At 45.6% G+C, this 18830-nt stretch overlaps 1 protein-coding gene across 2 annotated transcripts in view; it reads left to right on the forward strand.

Moving 5' to 3' along the window:
* LOC108708921 (AT-rich interactive domain-containing protein 1A) overlaps positions 1-18830 on the forward strand; it is a 43319-nt gene that overhangs the window by 20513 nt on the left and 3976 nt on the right. The window contains exons 2-19 of one of the 2 annotated variants that reach the window (XM_041583911.1): positions 199-399; positions 1219-1623; positions 1742-1855; positions 2169-2409; positions 2556-2645; positions 2727-2894; positions 11029-11314; positions 11501-11640; positions 11887-11996; positions 13211-13420; positions 13514-13718; positions 14461-14593; positions 14733-14887; positions 15007-15139; positions 15254-15370; positions 15471-15561; positions 17487-18375; positions 18578-18708. In XM_041583911.1, coding sequence (XP_041439845.1) covers positions 199-399; positions 1219-1623; positions 1742-1855; positions 2169-2409; positions 2556-2645; positions 2727-2894; positions 11029-11314; positions 11501-11640; positions 11887-11996; positions 13211-13420; positions 13514-13718; positions 14461-14593; positions 14733-14887; positions 15007-15139; positions 15254-15370; positions 15471-15561; positions 17487-18375; positions 18578-18708 — 3819 coding nt within the window. Of the gene's footprint in view, positions 1-198; positions 400-1218; positions 1624-1741; positions 1856-2168; positions 2410-2555; positions 2646-2726; positions 2895-11028; positions 11315-11500; positions 11641-11886; positions 11997-13210; positions 13421-13513; positions 13719-14460; positions 14594-14732; positions 14888-15003; positions 15140-15253; positions 15371-15470; positions 15562-17486; positions 18376-18577; positions 18709-18830 lie in introns of both variants that reach the window. The other variant, XM_018248578.2, reaches the window with a different exon arrangement.

The following is an 18830-nucleotide window of genomic DNA, read 5'->3' on the forward strand; positions in this document are numbered from 1 at the left end:
AGGCAAGCACCAGATAGCTACCATTTGTTTTTATACAATGAGGAAACGTTTAACTCAGACTGTGCTTTATACTGCACACTATTTGAAGGAAGCAATGTGAGCGTTTAAATGTTTTTGAAACGACAACCACTTCACAGTAAAACAAGATGACTTTCTTGATATTTCAATCAATTTTATCATTCTTTTCTCTCCCCACAGCCGGCTACCCCCATGGATCAGATGGGAAAAATGCGACCCCAGCCATATGGGGCAAGTAATCCATACAGCCAGCAGCAGGGAGCTCAACAGGGACACACTGGGTACCCAGTGCAGCCTTACTCTTCCCAGAGTCCGCAGAGATATCCTATGTCCATGCAAGGAAGACCACAAGGTGGCATGAGCATGCAGTATGGGCAACAGGTACCGTGAAGTCTTTATAGAGACTGTTAAAAATTGAATTGCCCCTTCAAGACTAAATTTTAGTGAGATTTTAACAGTTTTTAATTGGTCGTTTTAATTTTTGTAGTTTTTGAATCCTTTAATTTTTTTACTCTGTTCTTCAGTTTGTCATTTTAGCAGCTATCTGGTTGCTAGGAGTCGCTTATCTTAGCAACCAGATAGAGGTTTGAATGTGATACTGGAATATTAATAGGTGTCCCAAACAGAAAAGTAATAAGTTACCGTACCAATAAAATTGTAGTCTCAAATAGCAATCGTTTTTTGGCTGCTGTGGGTCAATGTCTCCCAGCTGAAAGCTGAAAAGAGGTAGAAGAGGAAGGAAAATATTTTGGAAACTGAAACAATGAAAAAAAACATTAAAATTGGCTATTCTGTAACACACAAAGTTAATTTGAAGGAGAACTACCCATTTAAGGCATGTTTCTCAAATACCTTGTTTCAGCTGCTTGAGAAGCATTCAAAACTGCCACTGATGCCTCCCAGACTAATGGAAATTACTGAAAATACTAGCCCTGGCTATTTTGACATGGTTCAAATGACGCTGCCAAGTCACTCTAAACTGCTTCTGTTGCCAGTCGCCTTAAGCAGATGTACAAGCTTGACAATTGGGCAGTCTTCCAAAAAATCGACCCACATACCATTACCGTAAAAGTGTGAATTAAAGGAGTTGTAATATAAAATGTGAAATATAATCTTGTCCCCAATTTTCAAACCCTTTAATGACATAGCATGCTATTATTCTGGTTAAGCTACCATTGTCTGCTCCTATTTGCTCCACAGATGTCTCCATATACTCAGCAGAGTCCCGGGTCCTACACTCAACAGAGCCAGTCTCCTTACTACAACCAGCAGAGCCTCCACCCTACACAGCAACCACAAACAACTCCCCCACAGAACCAGTATTCTCAGCAGCAATCAGGTCCTCAGTCTTATTCGCAGCAACAAGCTCCATCCTCTCAGCCTCCCCCTACTCAATCTGGACAGCCCACATTTACCCAACAGCAGTCCCCATCCCCATCTTCATACACACAGCAGCAGGGTGCCCCCACCAGCTCACAGAGCCAGTCACCGTATACCCAACAAACTGCCCAGTACTCCTCTACACAGCAGCAGGTTTCAACTTATCCCTCGACAGGAGCACAACAATCGGGAACATACACTCAGCAGCGGTTTCCTCCACCACAGGTAAAAGAAGCCTAGCTGTTGAACAGCATTAACATTTCTTGTGGGTGAGCACTGCCTTCAACATCTTATTTGTCCTCCAGACATTTTTTACTTCAGTTACATTTAATGTTATTCGCAGGAGCTCTCTCAGGATTCCTTCACATCACAAGCATCATCCACACCTTCTCTGGGCTCCAGCAAAGGGCAGGATGACTTGAGTATGGGAATGCAACCACGGCCTTCTAGTCTACCTGTAAGTCCTTATGTGAATTTCATTCCTGTTACCAACTTCCATGAACATTGACTTAATATTTATTAATATATTTCAGAGCAGCAGAACTAATAATTTTAAAATCTGCTTCAGGACTGTTTTAGACATGAAATGTATTTTGCTTTAGACTGTGCACACTATTTCTTATCTCTCCATGAGTTATCCTTTTATCCCTAATTGAGCCACTCAAGAATTTAAGGTAATTTGTGTGGCATCTGTTTTCTGAAAGGCAGAAATGGCACATTTTTAAATTTAACTCTATAACTTGTGGATTTTTTTAACACTTTTTTCCCAGGATCTTTCTGGTTCTATTGATGATCTCCCAATGGGTGCAGAAGGAGCACTGAGTCCAGGCGTCAGCACATCCGGGATCTCCAGCAGCCAAGGCGAGCAGAGCAATCCTGCCCAATCTCCTTTCTCACCTCACACTTCCCCACACCTCCCTGGCATTAGGGGTCCTTCCCCTTCTCCTGTTGGTTCCCCGGCAAGTGTGGCACCATCTCGCTCTGGACCCTTGTCTCCAACTGCTGTCCCTGGTGAGTTAAAAAATGTCCAAGGTTTAAACAGGGAGCACAATTAATATTAATTTAACAGTCTGGTTATAAATTAGTAAATGTCATGATGCTTGTCATTATGGAGTTTTGCATAGAACTTTACTATTAAATTAATTTTGTCTCTTCAGGAACTCAGATGCCCCCACGGCCCCCTAGTGTGCAGTCAGATGGTCTGATCCACCCTACAATGAACCAGGCTAGCCTTGGGCAGGAGCGAGGTTTGTGAAGGTTCATGAAAGAAACAGAGGACTGAGCTGGGTAACACTGCGTTCATAACCATTTTTTTTCTTTTGTAACAGGGTACATGCAGAGGAATGCACCGATACCTCAATATGGATCCCCTCAGCCTGGCCCAGCACTTTCCCCTCGCCAGTCTACTGCGGCACAAATGCATTCTGGGATGGGGTCCTATCAACAAAATTCCATGGGTAGCTATGGTCCTCAGGGAGGACAGTATGGACCTCAAGGTTAGTGTTTTGCTTTTGTGACTCAGTAGCTCCTACTAGTGTATGTAGAGCTGACTCAAGTCTACATGACCTTAGATCCCACAAATATAGGACAGAAATGCACATTTTAAATCCACATAGTAATTTTTTCCACTTCAGTTTCCGGGCAGTTTCAAGTTAATGTCTTAATTTTATTTGATCTCCACTTGTGTAGTCATCTTTCTCCCCTCTTTTTGTTAAAGGAACAGTAACACAAAAAATTTTGGTATTAAAAAGTCCATATCCCCCCACTAATGATAGGTCTACCCTGCATAAAGTTTATTAAAATCAATGCTTTATTAAAAAAAATACTGTTTGAAAACAATACTTCCTGTGTACTGCAAAACGGCGATAGGGCAACTCGCTCTTCATCTTCCCCCTAACCCGACTTCTGCCAAACCGGAAGCTCTACAACTGTGACAGCAGCCCATTCTATTACACAGCATACAAGCTGGATTTGGTGGGAAGTGGCAGCGATCTCATTTTTTCCACCAGCTTACCTCGTAGTAGCAGGACTGTGGAACACAGACTGTTGCCACAGTGCTCTTTCCCATGCTAGCAGGTGTAACGGGCCCGAAGGCACAGTAATAGTGTAGACCAAAGAGGAGACCAGACCAGGTTCGAGGTACAAGAGGGTTTATCCAAAGAATCGTCAAAATACAGGCAAATAGGTCAGACCAGGCAGAAGACAAGCAGAATCGAAGAACAGGCAGGAATCGGTACACAAGAATCAAATATAGATAATCACACCCAGGAACTCTGTAGCAGGAACCTATAGTTGGGCAAGGACTGGAAGGGGAAGTAGGTTTAAATAGTCTCTGGGTTGGCGCCAAATTTTGACGCGCTTGCGTCAGACGCAGACGCCAGCGTCCTCACGCTGACGTCTTGACGCCGGCGCCCGATTCTGACGCCGGCGCCCGATTCTGACGCTGGCGTCCGTTCCGTCGCCGACGACCAATCCGGGAGTGGGAAGAAGGTGAGGTCATAGAGCTGTGCCCAGCAGGAGCCATGTGGTGAGGCAGGTGGTCGCCATCTTGGACGCCATCTTGACGACCTGAGGTAGATTCCATTACAGTACCCCCCTCCTTAGGGGGGGCCTCAGGACCACCGAGTCTAGGGGAGAGAGGGAATAGTTTATGGAATCTACGAACCAAGATGGGCGCATGGACATCTGAGCTCCTGACCCAGGAGCACTCCTCGGGACCGAATCCCTTCCACTCGATGAGATATTGAAGAGTGCCCCTGGAAAAACGAGAGTCCAAGATCCTCTTCACCTCGAATTCCTGATGATCGTCGACCAGGACTGGAGCTGGGGAAGAAGAAGAAGAAGAAAAGGACACAGCAGGCTTAAGGAGAGAGACATGGAAGGCATTCGGGATCCGCATCTCTGGAGGGAGTTGAAGACGAACCGCCACCGGATTGATGATTTCAATGACAGGAAAGGGACCGATGAATCTGGGACCAAGCTTTGGGGTAGGAATCTTCAGGCGGATGTTACGGGTGGAAAGCCAAACTTTGTCACCAGGAGCATAGGGTGGAGCGGAAACCCTCTTCTTGTCGGCAAACCTCTTCTGGACCAGGGAGCTCTTCTGCAGATTAGAGGCAACAGCAGCCCAAATAGCCATCATGTGGGCAGCCTGATCGTTGGCAGCAGGAACATTAGTGAGGAGAAGATCCTGAGGGAACGCCAAAGGATTCTGACCGTAGACACAGAAGAAAGGCGACTGATGCGAGGAAGAATGCAAAGCATTGTTATGGGCGAACTCAGCCCAGGGAAGGAGGTCCGACCAGTCGTCTTGGCACAGGGAAACATGGCAGCGAAGAAACTGTTCCAAAGCCTGGTTTACTCTCTCAGCAGCTCCATTGGACTGTGGGTGATAGGCAGAAGAAAATTGCAAAGAAATGTTGAGAGCTTTGCACAAGGATCTCCAGAATCTAGACACGAATTGTGAGCCACGGTCAGAGACGATCTCGGCAGGAAACCCATGGAGACGAAAAATATGTTGGATGAAAAGTTTGGAAAGTTCAGGAGCAGAGGGAAGTTTGTGGAGGGGAATGAAATGAGCCATTTTGCTGAACCTGTCAACGACAACCCAGATGACAGTGTGACCGGAGGAGACAGGCAGATCCACAATAAAATCCATGGCAAGGTGAGTCCAAGGACGAGATAGAATGGGTAATGGAAGAAGGAGTCCTTTGGGAGGAGAATGTCCAGACTTGGAAATGGCACAGATGGTACAAGAAGAAACAAAATCTTTAACATCCTTTCTCATGGATGGCCACCACACCAGGCGAGAAAGGAGTTCGGTGGTCTTCTCCACTCCGGGATGACCGGCCTGTTTGGAACTGTGAGCCTGGGATAGGATAGACTGGCGACAATCAGGAGGGACAAAGGTAACCCCTAGAGGTATATTGTCAGGAGCAGAAGCTTGAGCGGAAAGGATTTGCGAAGCCAAGGAGGGAAATAGGGCAGCGACGATCTTGGAGGAAGGCACAATGGGTTCAGGATCTTCGGAGCAGGGAACTTCAGGAACAAAACTTCTTGACAAAGCATCAGCCTTTCTATTTCTAGAGCCAGGACGAAAGGTGATGACGAAGTTAAAACGGGAGAAGAACAGTGACCATCTGGCTTGTCGAGGATTCAAACGTTTGAGGGACTGGATAAATTCAAGGTTCTTATGGTCTGTAAAGATGGTCACGGGAATGGAGGATCCCTCCAATAAATGTCTCCACTCCTCCAGGGCGAGTTTCACTGCCAATAACTCACGATTCCCCACATCGTAGTTCTGCTCGGAGGAGGAAAATTTCTTAGAAAAGAATGCACAGGGATGTAGCTTCCCATCCAAGGATGATCTCTGTGACAAGACAGCTCCAACTCCCACATCTGAGGCGTCGACTTCGAGGAAGAAGGGAAGAAGAAGTTCGGGGTGTCTGAGAATAGGTGCAGAAGAAAAGGCAGTTTTCAAGGCTTCAAAGGCTTCCAAGGCTAGAGGAGGCCAGTGCTGTGGTTTACCCCCTTTGCGGATAAGGGCCAGGATAGGAGAGATCTTGGAAGAGAAACCTTTAATAAATTGTCTGTAATAGTTGGCAAAGCCAATAAACCTTTGGATAGCCTTGACACTTGTGGGGAGGGGCCAATCAAGAATTGCTGAAACCTTGGCTGGGTCCATCTTGAAACCCTGCTGGGAGATGATGTACCCAAGAAAAGGGATGGAAGACACTTCAAACGAACACTTTTCCAATTTAGCGAAGAGATTATTCTTTCTTAGGCAAAGAAGAACTTCCTTCACTTGGGAGCGATGCTCGAGGAGATTTTTGGAAAAGATAAGAATGTCATCCAGATAGACGACGACACTTTGCCCCAACAGGTCTCTGAATATATCATTTACAAACTCCTGGAAGACCGCGGGGGCATTACATAGTCCAAACGGCATGACTAGATATTCATAATGCCCGTCTCGGGTATTGAAGGCGGTCTTCCATTCGTCCCCTTCACGAACTCTGAGGTTATAGGCACCCCGAAGATCCAGCTTAGTGAAGATCTTGGCCCCTCTTAACTGATCGAAGAGTTCGGATATTAGGGGGAGAGGGTAACGGTTTTTAATGGTGATTTTGTTTAACCCCCTATAGTTGATGCATGGTCGCAGACCTCCGTCCTTCTTTTCGACAAAGAAAAATCCAGCACCAGCAGGGGAGGAAGAAGGGCGGATGAAGCCTCTTTGGAGATTTTCCTGAATGTAGGTCTTCATGGCAGCCGTTTCAGAGGGGGAAAGAGGATAGGTGCAACCCCTGGGAGGCATGGAACCAGGAAGAAGTTCGACCGGACAGTCATAGGGTCGATGAGGAGGAAGGGTCTCTGCAGAGCCCTTATTGAAGACATCAGCAAAATCTTGATAGACGAATGGAAGGGACAACTTGGAAGAAACAGAAGAAACCTTGATAAGGGGTACAGCAGGCAAACAGTTCCGTTGGCAATAGGGGCTCCAGCGGGAGACTTGAGAGGAGGACCATTCAATGACTGGATTATGGGTGCACAACAAGGGAAGTCCCAAAACGAGTGGAGTTGAAGGGCAATCGATGAGTAGGAAGGCCAATCTCTCCAGATGCATGGTGCCCACTCTAAGAGAAAGTTCAGCGGTGGTTTGAGAGATAATGGCCGAAGACAGAGGGCGGTCATCAATATCCAACACCCGCAGAGGAGAGGCCAAGGGTTGTAGGGGAACCGCATGACGAGCAGCAAAAACTCTGTCCATGAAATTTCCGGCAGCACCAGAGTCCAGGAAAGCTTGCACTGGGATCTTCTGGGAACCGAATTGGATCTGTGCTGGAAGAAGGAAGCGTTGAGTAGAGGGTTGGGGAGAATGACAAACACCACCCAGATAGGTCTCCCCAAACCTACCTAGGTGCTGGCGTTTCCCGGCTTCACAGGACACTCATGGGCAAAGTGCGATTTGCCCCCACAATACAGGCATAGGCCGGCAGCCCTTCTCCGTAGCTTCTCCTGTTCGGAAAGACGAGCCCGTCCGATCTGCATGGGTTCCTCAGTAGATGGAGCAGAGGAAGCAGAAACCGCAGGAGTAGGAGAGGAAAAAGCAGAAGCCGGATTGAAGAGTAGGGGCCTCTGGAAGCGAGGAGCCAGGGTGGATTGGAACCGGGGATACTTCTTCGAACGCTCTCTGTCGAGCTCGAGTTGAAATTCCCTCTGCCGGGTGTCAACCTTTATAGCCAACGCCACCAGATCCTCCCACCGAGAAGGAATTTCCCGGGAGACCAAGTCGTTTTTGATCCGCATGGCTAGGCCGTTGTAGAAGGCGGCATGGTACCCATCATTGTTCCAGGTGGTCTCCGCAACTAGGGTGCAGAACTCAATAGCGTACTCTGGAACAGAGCGAGTGCCTTGCTGGATCTGGAACAGACGAGCAGAGGATGCCATAGCTCGACCAGGGGCATCAAAGACGACCCGAAGTTCACGGATGAAGGCACTGGCGTTGTCAATCAAAGGGTCCCCTTCTCCCACAGAGGTGATGCCCACTCCAAAGCCTTCCCCTGCAGGCGAGTAATCATGTGCCCCACTTTAGCTCGTTCGGATACAAACTGACCTGGCAGCAGGGCGAACTGGATCTCGCACTGGTTGATGAAACCTCTGCATGCATCAGGATCGCCGCTGAAGAGGGGAGGCGCAGGAATGCGAGGTTCCGAAGGCTGAAGTGGGCTTGCAGGAACGGCCACAGGGACCGGGGCCACAGGTGACAATGCCGACAGTTTGTCCAGGATAGCTTCAAGAGCCTGAGCGAAGTGTGACTGCTGGGCTTCGTATGACTGCATGTGGGAAGCCAGACCGCGGATAGCGCCACCGACATCAGGTGGAGCTGGAGTCTCCTCCGAAGGGTCCATGGCCCAACTATACTGTAACGGGCCCGAAGGCACAGTAATAGTGTAGACCAAAGAGGAGACCAGACCAGGTTCGAGGTACAAGAGGGTTTATCCAAAGAATCGTCAAAATACAGGCAAATAGGTCAGACCAGGCAGAAGACAAGCAGAATCGAAGAACAGGCAGGAATCGGTACACAAGAATCAAATATAGATAATCACACCCAGGAACTCTGTAGCAGGAACCTATAGTTGGGCAAGGACTGGAAGGGGAAGTAGGTTTAAATAGTCTCTGGGTTGGCGCCAAATTTTGACGCGCTTGCGTCAGACGCAGACGCCAGCGTCCTCACGCTGACGTCTTGACGCCGGCGCCCGATTCTGACGCCGTCGTCCGTTCCGTCGCCGACGACCAATCCGGGAGTGGGAAGAAGGTGAGGGCATAGAGCTGTGCCCAGCAGGAGCCATGTGGTGAGGCAGGTGGTCGCCATCTTGGACGCCATCTTGACGACCTGAGGTAGATTCCATTACAGTAGGCAGGTGATGACAAGCCTGTGGTACCTGAGGAAAATAAGTCTGCACCACGGCCCCGAGTCCACAGCAACTCCTACACCAGCTCTGACGAGCCCACAAAGCCCCTGGCAGCAGAGACGAAGACCCCGGCGAACCTAAAGTCATGGAGGAACAGAAGACCCAGGATTGCTGGCAGCAATCGCCTGCTCTTTACAGTTAGAGACACAAAAAGACAACGGAGCCTCGCGCATCAGAAGAAAAAAGCAGAACCAACAACCTTGCAAAGCCAGCGCAGACACGACACTTCAACTTCCTCCAGAGAGAATGCATCTACTAACAGTCACGATCCAGCCACCATGTGCAGTCTGCCTCCGTTGTACTGCCTGGTGAGCGACTTTGCTCCAGCATGTTGGGTAGCTGAGGATGTTGAAGTGTCACGAACAGTGGCTCTGCAGCTTGTGCGGCAATGGCCTGCTCTGGTTCTGCTTTTTTCTTCTGATGCCTAAGACTCTGTTGTCTTTTTGTGATTCTAACTGTAAAGAGCAGGCGATTGTTGCCAGCAATCCCGGGTCTTCTGTTCCTCTATGACTCTAGGTTCGCCGGGGTCTTCGTCTCTGCTGCCAGGGACTTTGAGGGCTCTTGTTGGAGCTGCGGTAGGAGTTGCTGTGGGCTCGGGTGCGGGGCCGAGGTGCAGACTTCTTATTTGCCTCAGGTACCACAGGCTTGTCATCGCCTGCTAGCATGGGAGTGAGCGCTCGGGCAGTGCTCAGTGTTCCACAGTCCTGCCACTACGAGGTAAGCTGGGGGGATAAAAGGGGATCTCTTCCACTTCCCACAAAATCTGGCTTGTATGCTGTGTAATAGAATGGGCTGCTGTCACAGTTGTAGAGCTTAGCTTCCGGTTTGGCAGAAGTCTGGTTAGGGGGAAGATGCAGAGCTGCAGAGTGAGTCGCCCTATCGCCGTTTTGCAGTACACAGGAAGTAGTGATTTCAAACAGTATTTTTTTTAATAAAGCATTCATTTTAATAAACGTTATGCAGGGTAGACCTATTTATTACTGGGGGAAATGGATTTTTTAATACAAAAATTTTTTTACTGTTCCTTTAATTTACATTTTTCCCTAAATTTGTAGCATAGGAATGATAATCTAAAGCTCACACAGAATAAGTAATACAACAAAAGATATTGAAAAATTGTAATCTGTCAAGGCATCAGACTTTCAGATTTCTGCAGTTGTGAAAATACATTGCTACGAAAAAGTGCCATGCTCATAATATTGTGTACTGGTCATGGCCATGATAGCATTAGTATGAATGGGAAGGAATAGCTTTGTGAATAAAAAAAAAGGCTAAACGTTGATATCTAGAATTTAAGGATGTACAAACTACGCAAATGTAAAATTTGCATTGCACAATTTTGGTTGTAACTGTCATTACTGGAGCCACTCATTTTACATCTAGGTTCTCAAATATCAACCGTGGACCTATTCAAATGTATGTTACAACCTCTCCTTAGGTGTTCAGTTTGTTAAATTTTTTTTTACAGGAATTGGTATTTAAAGTTTTACTTGCATTTTTGTTGTATATTTGATGTGGGAGGGCCCATATCCATGTCATCTGGAAATGCCTGCCTTCAATGACAAAGTTTACATATTGCCAGATTTATGGTATATAGCAGTAGGGAATGAGATAAGTACATCTGCGTTATGCTCATTTATCCTTGATACATATCGCCATGTGGTTATGTTTCCAAAATGTGTTGTCAGACCTTATCAATGATTCTTTAAATATCTATTTGCTGGTTACTGCAGAGTACAAAGTAAGGAGCCATTGGCCAAAACCAAGTAGTTAAAGGACAGGGGTTTCTGTAGTTTAATTGTATGAGTCGAGGCTTCTCTCTTCCTTGGGTAAGTACTTATTCAATTCAGTAATCTTCCCCTCTTATATAACATTGGATATGTGTTTTATTTCGTATTGGGCCACAAGCAGTGATTCGGGAACTTTTGCTTGATCCTGGAAATTTGCGGTTATATCACTGTGGGTTGTATCTGAAACAGACTGGTTGTATTTTAAGAGATTCAAAGCAGATAAATGTAAGTTTAGGGCGTAGGATTATTTTAAAATCTTTATATGCACAGGATTTAACAAACTATGAGATCATCACATTTCTCAAGTATTTTAAGGACTTGTCTTTAAAAATGTAGCTTTAATAAAATGTTTTGTGTATTTTGTGTAGGTGGGTATCCACGTCAGCCTAACTATAATACCATACCCAACGCTGGATACTCTGCAGGAGGAATGGTCCCGCTTGTTGCAGGTGGGCAGATGCATGGGCAGGGAGGAATGCCTCAGTACACCGGACGCATGGGCCACTCTGGTATGGGCAACCGTCCATATGGGCCTAACATGGGCAGTATGCCGCCACAGGTGGGCTCTGGGATGTGCCCACCTCCTGCAGGCATGAACCGCAAAGCACAAGAGGCTGCTGGCATGCATGCCACCCCCAACTCGTTACAGAGCAGGTGAGCAAGGCAGGGCTACATCTTGGCCCATTTTAACTTTTTGGTATTTAATTTGCTGTTTTGCTATAAAGAAATAGCGGGCTACATCTGTGAGAAAATACTTTTTTTTTTTTTTATAGGTACTTTACTTTCCAGAGCTATCCTTTGTGTGCAGAAATTTGCTTAATTGTTATTTACCCCCCACAGGTCTCCAGGATATCCAAACATGAACCAGGGTGGAATGATGGGATCTGGCACACCTTATGGTCAAGGCATGAATAGTATGGCGGCTATAATGAACCCACAGGGAAATCCCTACATGAGTGGCAACATGGTTAACAACTCAGGTATGGGAAAGATATAGTAGAATGGCTGACAATTTTTGTGGATGAGTATGCATGAGTCTCATCACCAGAAGGTAAAGCTACGTTTATACAGAGTGTGTGCTCCCAACTCCAAAATGTTGTTGCTAGTCCATTGACAGAGCACTGTTTTCAGACCTACTGAAACAATTCTTTGTTGCCAAAAAAAAAAGTTGATTCAGTGTTGGACAAAACTGATCATGTCATGTTTAATCTGTTCATCTGTTTCAGGCATGGCTGGCAGTCCAGATCTCATGGGTCTTCCTGATGTCAAGTTGACTCCAACCCCTAAAATGAACAACAAAGCAGATGGGACACCAAAATCAGAGACCAAATCTAAGGTACAAGGAGTTTTTTCATATTTATATTTTTGCTGAACATCTCTCATACAACAATAAACAGGCACGTGAATTGAAGGAATAATCTTCAGTCAAAATGTTCAGTTGCAGATGCAGCCAAGGCATTTCTAAAACAGTGCATCGGTTAACCAGGGTTCCTCATATTCAGGTGATCTAGCTAGATGTGGGATTTGTTTGCGGTAGGAAGGGGAGTGGGTTAAAGATCGGTGGTAAGGAAAGGCTATGGGCAGGAGGAGAAGTTAAAGAAAAAAGGGAAGGAGTAAGAAAAGAAGAGATTTTTAATACATATATTTGACTTTCCAGTTACTGTTCAAGATGTAAAATTATAAAGCACCCCTTCCATAGCATTCAGTGAAACGCTTAAACTTGCAAAAGCAAATAGTGTTAAAATGCTTTGTTTACTTACTTGAACCTATCCACATTCTATTGAGACAAATTACCAAATGTTTAATACAAAGTTTGCATTGTATGAGGTTATGGTTCTTACAATAGCCATGTTTTATTGTACAAAAAGCTGTTTTGTTTAAAAATCTCCAATTAATTGTAGTAATTAAGTGTGATATCCTTGTTTGTACCACTCAACTAGAATTAAAGGGGTTGTTCACCTCCCAAACACTTTTTTCAGTTGTTAATTTCAGATTGTTCCCCAGAAATACTTTTTTCAATTACTTTCCATTATTTATGTTTTGACTATTTTTCCAAAATTTAAAGTTTTTAATTTTGCCTGTGGTGTTTCAGTCTGGCAGCTCAGTGATCCAGGTGCAGACTCTAAACTGTTAAAATTTTGCAATGTTTAGTTGATACTTTTCTCACCAGCATCTCTGGATTATTAGCAACTATTGTATCAATTCCAACAACTGCCCATAGATTCTGCTCAGCAGAGACAAAGATAGGAAATGTATAAACTAAATGTATCAATTTAGAACAGTTCACGGAGTCTGCAACCCCCCTTACCAGAGCTGCTTTATAAGGCAAAAAAAGACACTTTACACTAAAATATTTGAAAAACGGCGACACATAGAAAGTAATTGGAAAAAGTCATAATTTCTGGAAATCTATCTGAAAACAACTAGTTGTTTGAAGGTGAATAACCCATTTAACCCATCATTTGCAGAAGTTAATGTTACTGTAGTTGAACTTTGCATTCATTTTGCCGGCATGTCTTTAATTTAAGCTTTTATGTTTTTGAAATACAGAAGTCCAGTTCCTCCACTACTACAAATGAAAAAATTACAAAGCTGTATGAGCTGGGAGCAGAGCCTGACAGGAAGATGTGGGTAGATCGTTACCTGTCGTTCATAGAAGAAAAGGCCATGGGCATGACCAACCTACCAGCAGTGGGCAGGAAGCCACTTGATTTGTACCGCCTATATGTGTCTGTCAAGGAAATTGGAGGGCTAACCCAGGTAATTATGTTGGCGTTTTGTGTGAGGTTCTTCTGTCTTGACCCAACTTTACTGTTCTAATTTATATATTGGATAATACCCCCCCCCAACCAGGTAAACAAAAACAAGAAGTGGCGAGAGCTGGCAACAAACCTGAATGTGGGCACTTCAAGCAGTGCTGCAAGCTCACTAAAAAAACAGTACATACAGTGTCTGTATGCCTTTGAATGCAAAATTGAGAGAGGAGAAGATCCACCGCCAGATATCTTTACCTCTGCTGAATCCAAGAAACAAGCCAAGATTCAGCCCCCTTCACCAGGTAGGCATGCAGTAGTTTATTGCTGCATATAACTGCTTTTGGTAAGAGTAGCATTTCTGGCACACAATAAATATTTTGCTATGCAAAATAAAGTATTAATAATGAGTGCAAATCCACCTGCACCAGAGAAGCTCCCAGAGCATGGCCATAATTTGACATGCTTGTAATGAGCATGTGCCCCTGAACACATGCATGTGATACAGGATTGGGGATGTGTCAGCTGATCCTGTACATGAGCAAAATGGAGCACTGCCTCATTATGTGTCCCCCAATTTGGCAACACACACCAGGAGCTCCCTCCTGATGTAGGTGTCATAGCACTCTAGAGAGGAATTGACAGAATACTTTTGTTTCACCTACTGTAGTGTGGATGACAATATTTGCATGGTATGTGCCCTTTCAATGAAAAGATTTAGATTTCAAACATCTCTCAATAATAAAACTGCATTTATCAACTACTTCAGCTTTTACTTTTTTATATATTTTTTTCTGCTGGGAAAGGTGCCATTACCAGTGTGTTCTAACAATTGTGCTGCCACAACCAGTTGAACAAAAAGATAATCTACCTATTCAATTTTTTATTGACTTGCACTTTTCTTCCCCTATATTTATTCTGTTCTGTGCTTTCAATCACCGATTGAAAAGAAGGCAGTGACAAAGCTATGATCTTTGTAAAGAATTTGTAGGTGAGGTAATCTAAGCCTGTTAAACTTTTTTTTTTTTTTTTTTTTTATTTCTGCAGCTGGCTCTGGCTCTATGCAGGGGCCACAGACCCCTCAATCTACAAGCAGTTCAATGGCTGAAGGAGGAGACCTTAAACCCCCAACGCCAGCATCAACTCCTCATAGCCATATGCCACCTATGCCTGGTATGAGGTAGGTAAATGTGGCAGCTGCCACCAGTCTTCTTGAGAAAAGCTCATGTTAGAATAGGTAAATACCCTGGCTATATGTAAATACACTGGCTTTGTCATTCAGTCTACACATTACGTAAACTTCTTGCACCTTTCTGCAGAAATAATTCCGTAGGTCTTCAGGAGGCATATGATGGTTCAGATCCTTCCTACCAGAAAAGAAATTCCATTACCCCAAATCCTGGGTACCAGACAGACATGATGGGCAGAATGCCTTATGAGACGGGCAAGGATCCTTATGGGAACATGAGAAAAGGTTGGTGTGTGCTAGTGTAGCCAGCATAATTCTACAGTCTGTTATTTGGATCTTATGTGTTCTTCCGCTTATACTGATGCAGTAGATTTAAGTGTGATGTTCTTCCTTTCCTTAAGGAGCAGACCCTTTCATGCCCTCAGGACAAGGTCCAAGTGGGACAATGGGGGACCCTTATAGCCGCGGTACAGGTCCTGCTATGCCCAACTTGGGACAACGTCAGCACTACCCTTACGGTGGTTATGACAGAGTGAGGTGAGTTCCAACATATTGTAAGGCAATATGATTGTAGTAATGTTCTATAACATAGTGAAGTGGTCTGCACAGCCCCTTTTTGTGAAAAAGTTTTTCATCTTCATTACATTTCAGGGGTGAGCCTGGTCTAGGCCCTGAAGGTGCAATGGGAACTGGAGGTAATCCGCAAAATATGATGCCTTCCAATGCAGACAGTGGCATGTATTCTCCTGGACGATATCCACAGCAGAGGTGAGAAAGGAAAGCAAAATGCTTTGCTTTTAGTGGTGGGAGATGTTCTCTGGAAATTGAAGCCATATGCTTTTTTGAGTTACCTGAATGTTCTTTGCAGGCATGACTCCTATGGGAACCAGTATCCCACGCAGGGCACAGCTGCTGGCAGCCCGTATTCTAGCCAACAGAACCCTCTGTACCAGCAACAGGTGAGTAATGACCACAATCTCTGGATAGATATGCTATAATTCTCCATCTTTTGTTGACCATTTACTCTAGTATGGGAGCAGATTAATGAGTGCTCCCATTTTTTTTTCTTTCCACTCTGATGCTTAAAAAAAATGCAAGTTGTGTTCTTCCAGCTAGTTTTGTTTAAAAATATTAATCTGTAAGGTCTTGTATGCATGACATATGGCCTAGTATTGTTCATCCCTACGTGGCAAAATATCTAGCCATAACTGTTGAGAAGTGATAGTACCCCTGACAGACTCTGTATTTAAAGTCACTAGAATGAGTGTCAACTAGATACTGCAATTTTAATTGGCTTCTATCTGCTTAAAGGACCAGTAACACCAATTTTTTTTATTTAAAAAATCAAAACTATACCCTCCAAATAATACCCATATCCTATTACATGTTCCATATTTACCTTGGGTTTAGCTTAAAAATTCACCAATAAAAATCGCCTCCATGTTGTTCAATACATTTTGAAAACAGGCGAAACGGCGATCAGCAACTGCAGCTCTGTCCTATGTGCGCGTCCCCGACAGCTTTCCTACTCGCATGACTTCCGGCTCAGGACTGAACCCGGAAGCAGCTTCATTTTCAAGGCAGACAGCGGAGGATTCGGATGCTGATATTCTCCTCTTATGTGCTGGTAGAGGCACACACTGAAAGGCTGCTGCAGATCATCGCAGGAGGGGAGAGGCAGACAAACGGAAGGGCAGGGGGAGAGGTAGACAAACGGAAGGGCAGGGGGAGAGGTAGACAAACGGAAGGGCAGGGGGAGAGGTAGACAAACGGAAGGGCAGGGGGAGAGGTAGACAAACGGAAGGGCAGGGGGAGAGGTAGACAAACGGAAGGGCAGGGGGAGAGGTAGACAAACGGAAGGGCAGGGGGAGAGGCAGACAAACGGAAGGGCAGGGGGAGAGGCAAACAAACTAAAGGCTGCTGCAGAAGATCACGGAAGGGCAGGGGGGAGAGGCAGACAAACGGAAGGGCAGGGGGAGAGGCGAACAAACTAAAGGCTGCTGCAGAAAATCACGGAAGGGCAGGAGGGAGAGGCAGACAAACGGAAGGGCAGGGGGAGAGGCAGACTTACGGAACGGGAGGGGGAGAGGCAGACATACGGAACGGGCTGCTGCTAAAAATCATGTAAGGGCTGGGGGGAGAGGCACAAATGAAATGGCTGCATCAAATGATCGGTTGAGGAGAACAGATAAGACCACACTGACAGCGTGGAAGACGCTTAGGGGTAACTAGTGGTTGCTAGGTGACGTCACTTCCGGAAGTGACGTCACAAACCAGGAACTCGCAACCCAAAGAACAGGAAGAGATTCACAGTGGCGCGCAGGCAGGGAAAAATAAGCTTTTCTACTGCTGCAAGATGGCGGGGCCCCTTGGAAAACTGCGGTTTCCATTTTTTTGACTATCCTTACTAGGAAGCATGATGCAGCTGCATATTGGATGTTAGCAATGTAAGTACATTGATTGGGACTGGGTTCTCTAAAAGGTGTTACTGGCCCTTTAATGAGAAAAAAACCTGATTGTTCAGTAATTGCACATTTTGTTCAGTTATCAGTGTGGTTTAACCTATACTACGTCATCCACTTTCTCTGCCTTCCTGCATATACATTTGGTGTGTCTTGATGCCTTTTTGCTCTGCTCAAAGATGGGATGAAGTCTTCATTCTTCTGTTTTCATATTTTAAGATTGTATTTAACAGTAATTTGCAGTAATCACAGGAGCTCAGTCATGCTGCATACTATAGTCCTAAACAGTTTGATCCAGTGGTATTTTCCTTTATCTTTTAGCCTGCTTTTTTAATGTTTTGCATCCATTGCTCCTTTTCTGGTTGACACAGAATATTAAAGCTAATTGTTTGCACTTCTGCAACTTTTCATCCTTTCCATAGAACTACAAAAGGCCCATGGATGGTAGTTATGGCCCTTCTTCAAAACGTCATGAAGGTGAAATGTATGGTGGCCCATACAGTGCAGGGCAAGCTGGGCAGAACCAACAGCAGCCCCAGCCACCACCTCAACAGCAGCCCCCAGGGTCTGGAGCACCACCCCCAACCCCTGGACAGCCTCCTGCAGTTACGAATACTCAGCCGCAGGACCCTTATGTGCAGTATGGAGGCAGCTATCCCCAGGGAACTGAACGCCGACCGGTTGCCAGTGGGCAGAACCAATTTCCTTTCCAATTTGGACGTGAAAGAGTGTCTGCTGCTCCTGGGAGTAACTCCCAACCCCCTTTACCATCCAGTATAATGAGCAACTCAGGAGAGGGAAACCAACAAGGCGCTATTTGGCAAAGCAGAAATGATATGAGCTATAACTACCAAGGCAGGCCTGGACCTCCTGCAGCTAATATCCAGGGGCAAGGCTACCATTCAGTCCCCCCACGTGGGGAAGACATGCTGCACTCAGACCAGCGTCTCGGTCATGAAGGTCAGTGGCCGCCTCATGTTAACAGGCAGCAGCCACCTTATGTGCCTGCTCCTGGACCTCCCATGACACGGGCTCCCCCACAGTCTGGGTATCAAGCCTCTCCCAGCATGCCCAACCATCTGCCTCAGGTACCTAGTCCAGCAACTCCTCGTCCCCTGGAAGCCCACACTTCACCCAGTAAGTCTCCGTTCTTGAAGATGCAGAAGGCTGGACCACCTGTGCCTGCCTCTCACATTGTGCCCACACCGACTCCACCACTTATCCGCAGGGACATTACTTTTCCTCCAGGGTCGGTAGAAGCCACACAGCCTATTCTCAAGCCAAGGCGAAGGCTTGCAGCCAAGGATATAGGTAAAAATAACGTTTTTGATGTATGACCTGTTTTGAACCCATGAAGCATGTTAACATAAGGTGTAAAAGGGTCTTAGCACATGTGGTGTTTAGGACAATGTAAGTTAAATATAATGCTATATACGGATGCTTTACATTTACAGAATGTGTACCATAAAATTGATGATGAAGTTCCTTCATGATTTTCTCTCCTTGATTTTAGGGACACCTGAGGCTTGGCGTGTAATGATGTCATTAAAGTCTGGTCTCCTGGCTGAAAGTACCTGGGCTCTAGACACAATTAACATTCTGCTGTATGATGACAACAGCATCATGACCTTCAACCTCAGTCAAGTAAGCATAGATTTCTTGTTTTTCGTTACAACCAGTGACTTCTGTATATTGTATGCTGGAAAACTTGCCCGTGTTCCTATATTACCCCTGTTCTGCGTTTCTGGAAAGGACATATAATTAAT

The sequence above is a fragment of the Xenopus laevis genome, chromosome 2S (assembly GCF_017654675.1).
Source record: "Xenopus laevis strain J_2021 chromosome 2S, Xenopus_laevis_v10.1, whole genome shotgun sequence".
Lineage (NCBI taxonomy): Eukaryota > Metazoa > Chordata > Amphibia > Anura > Pipidae > Xenopus > Xenopus laevis.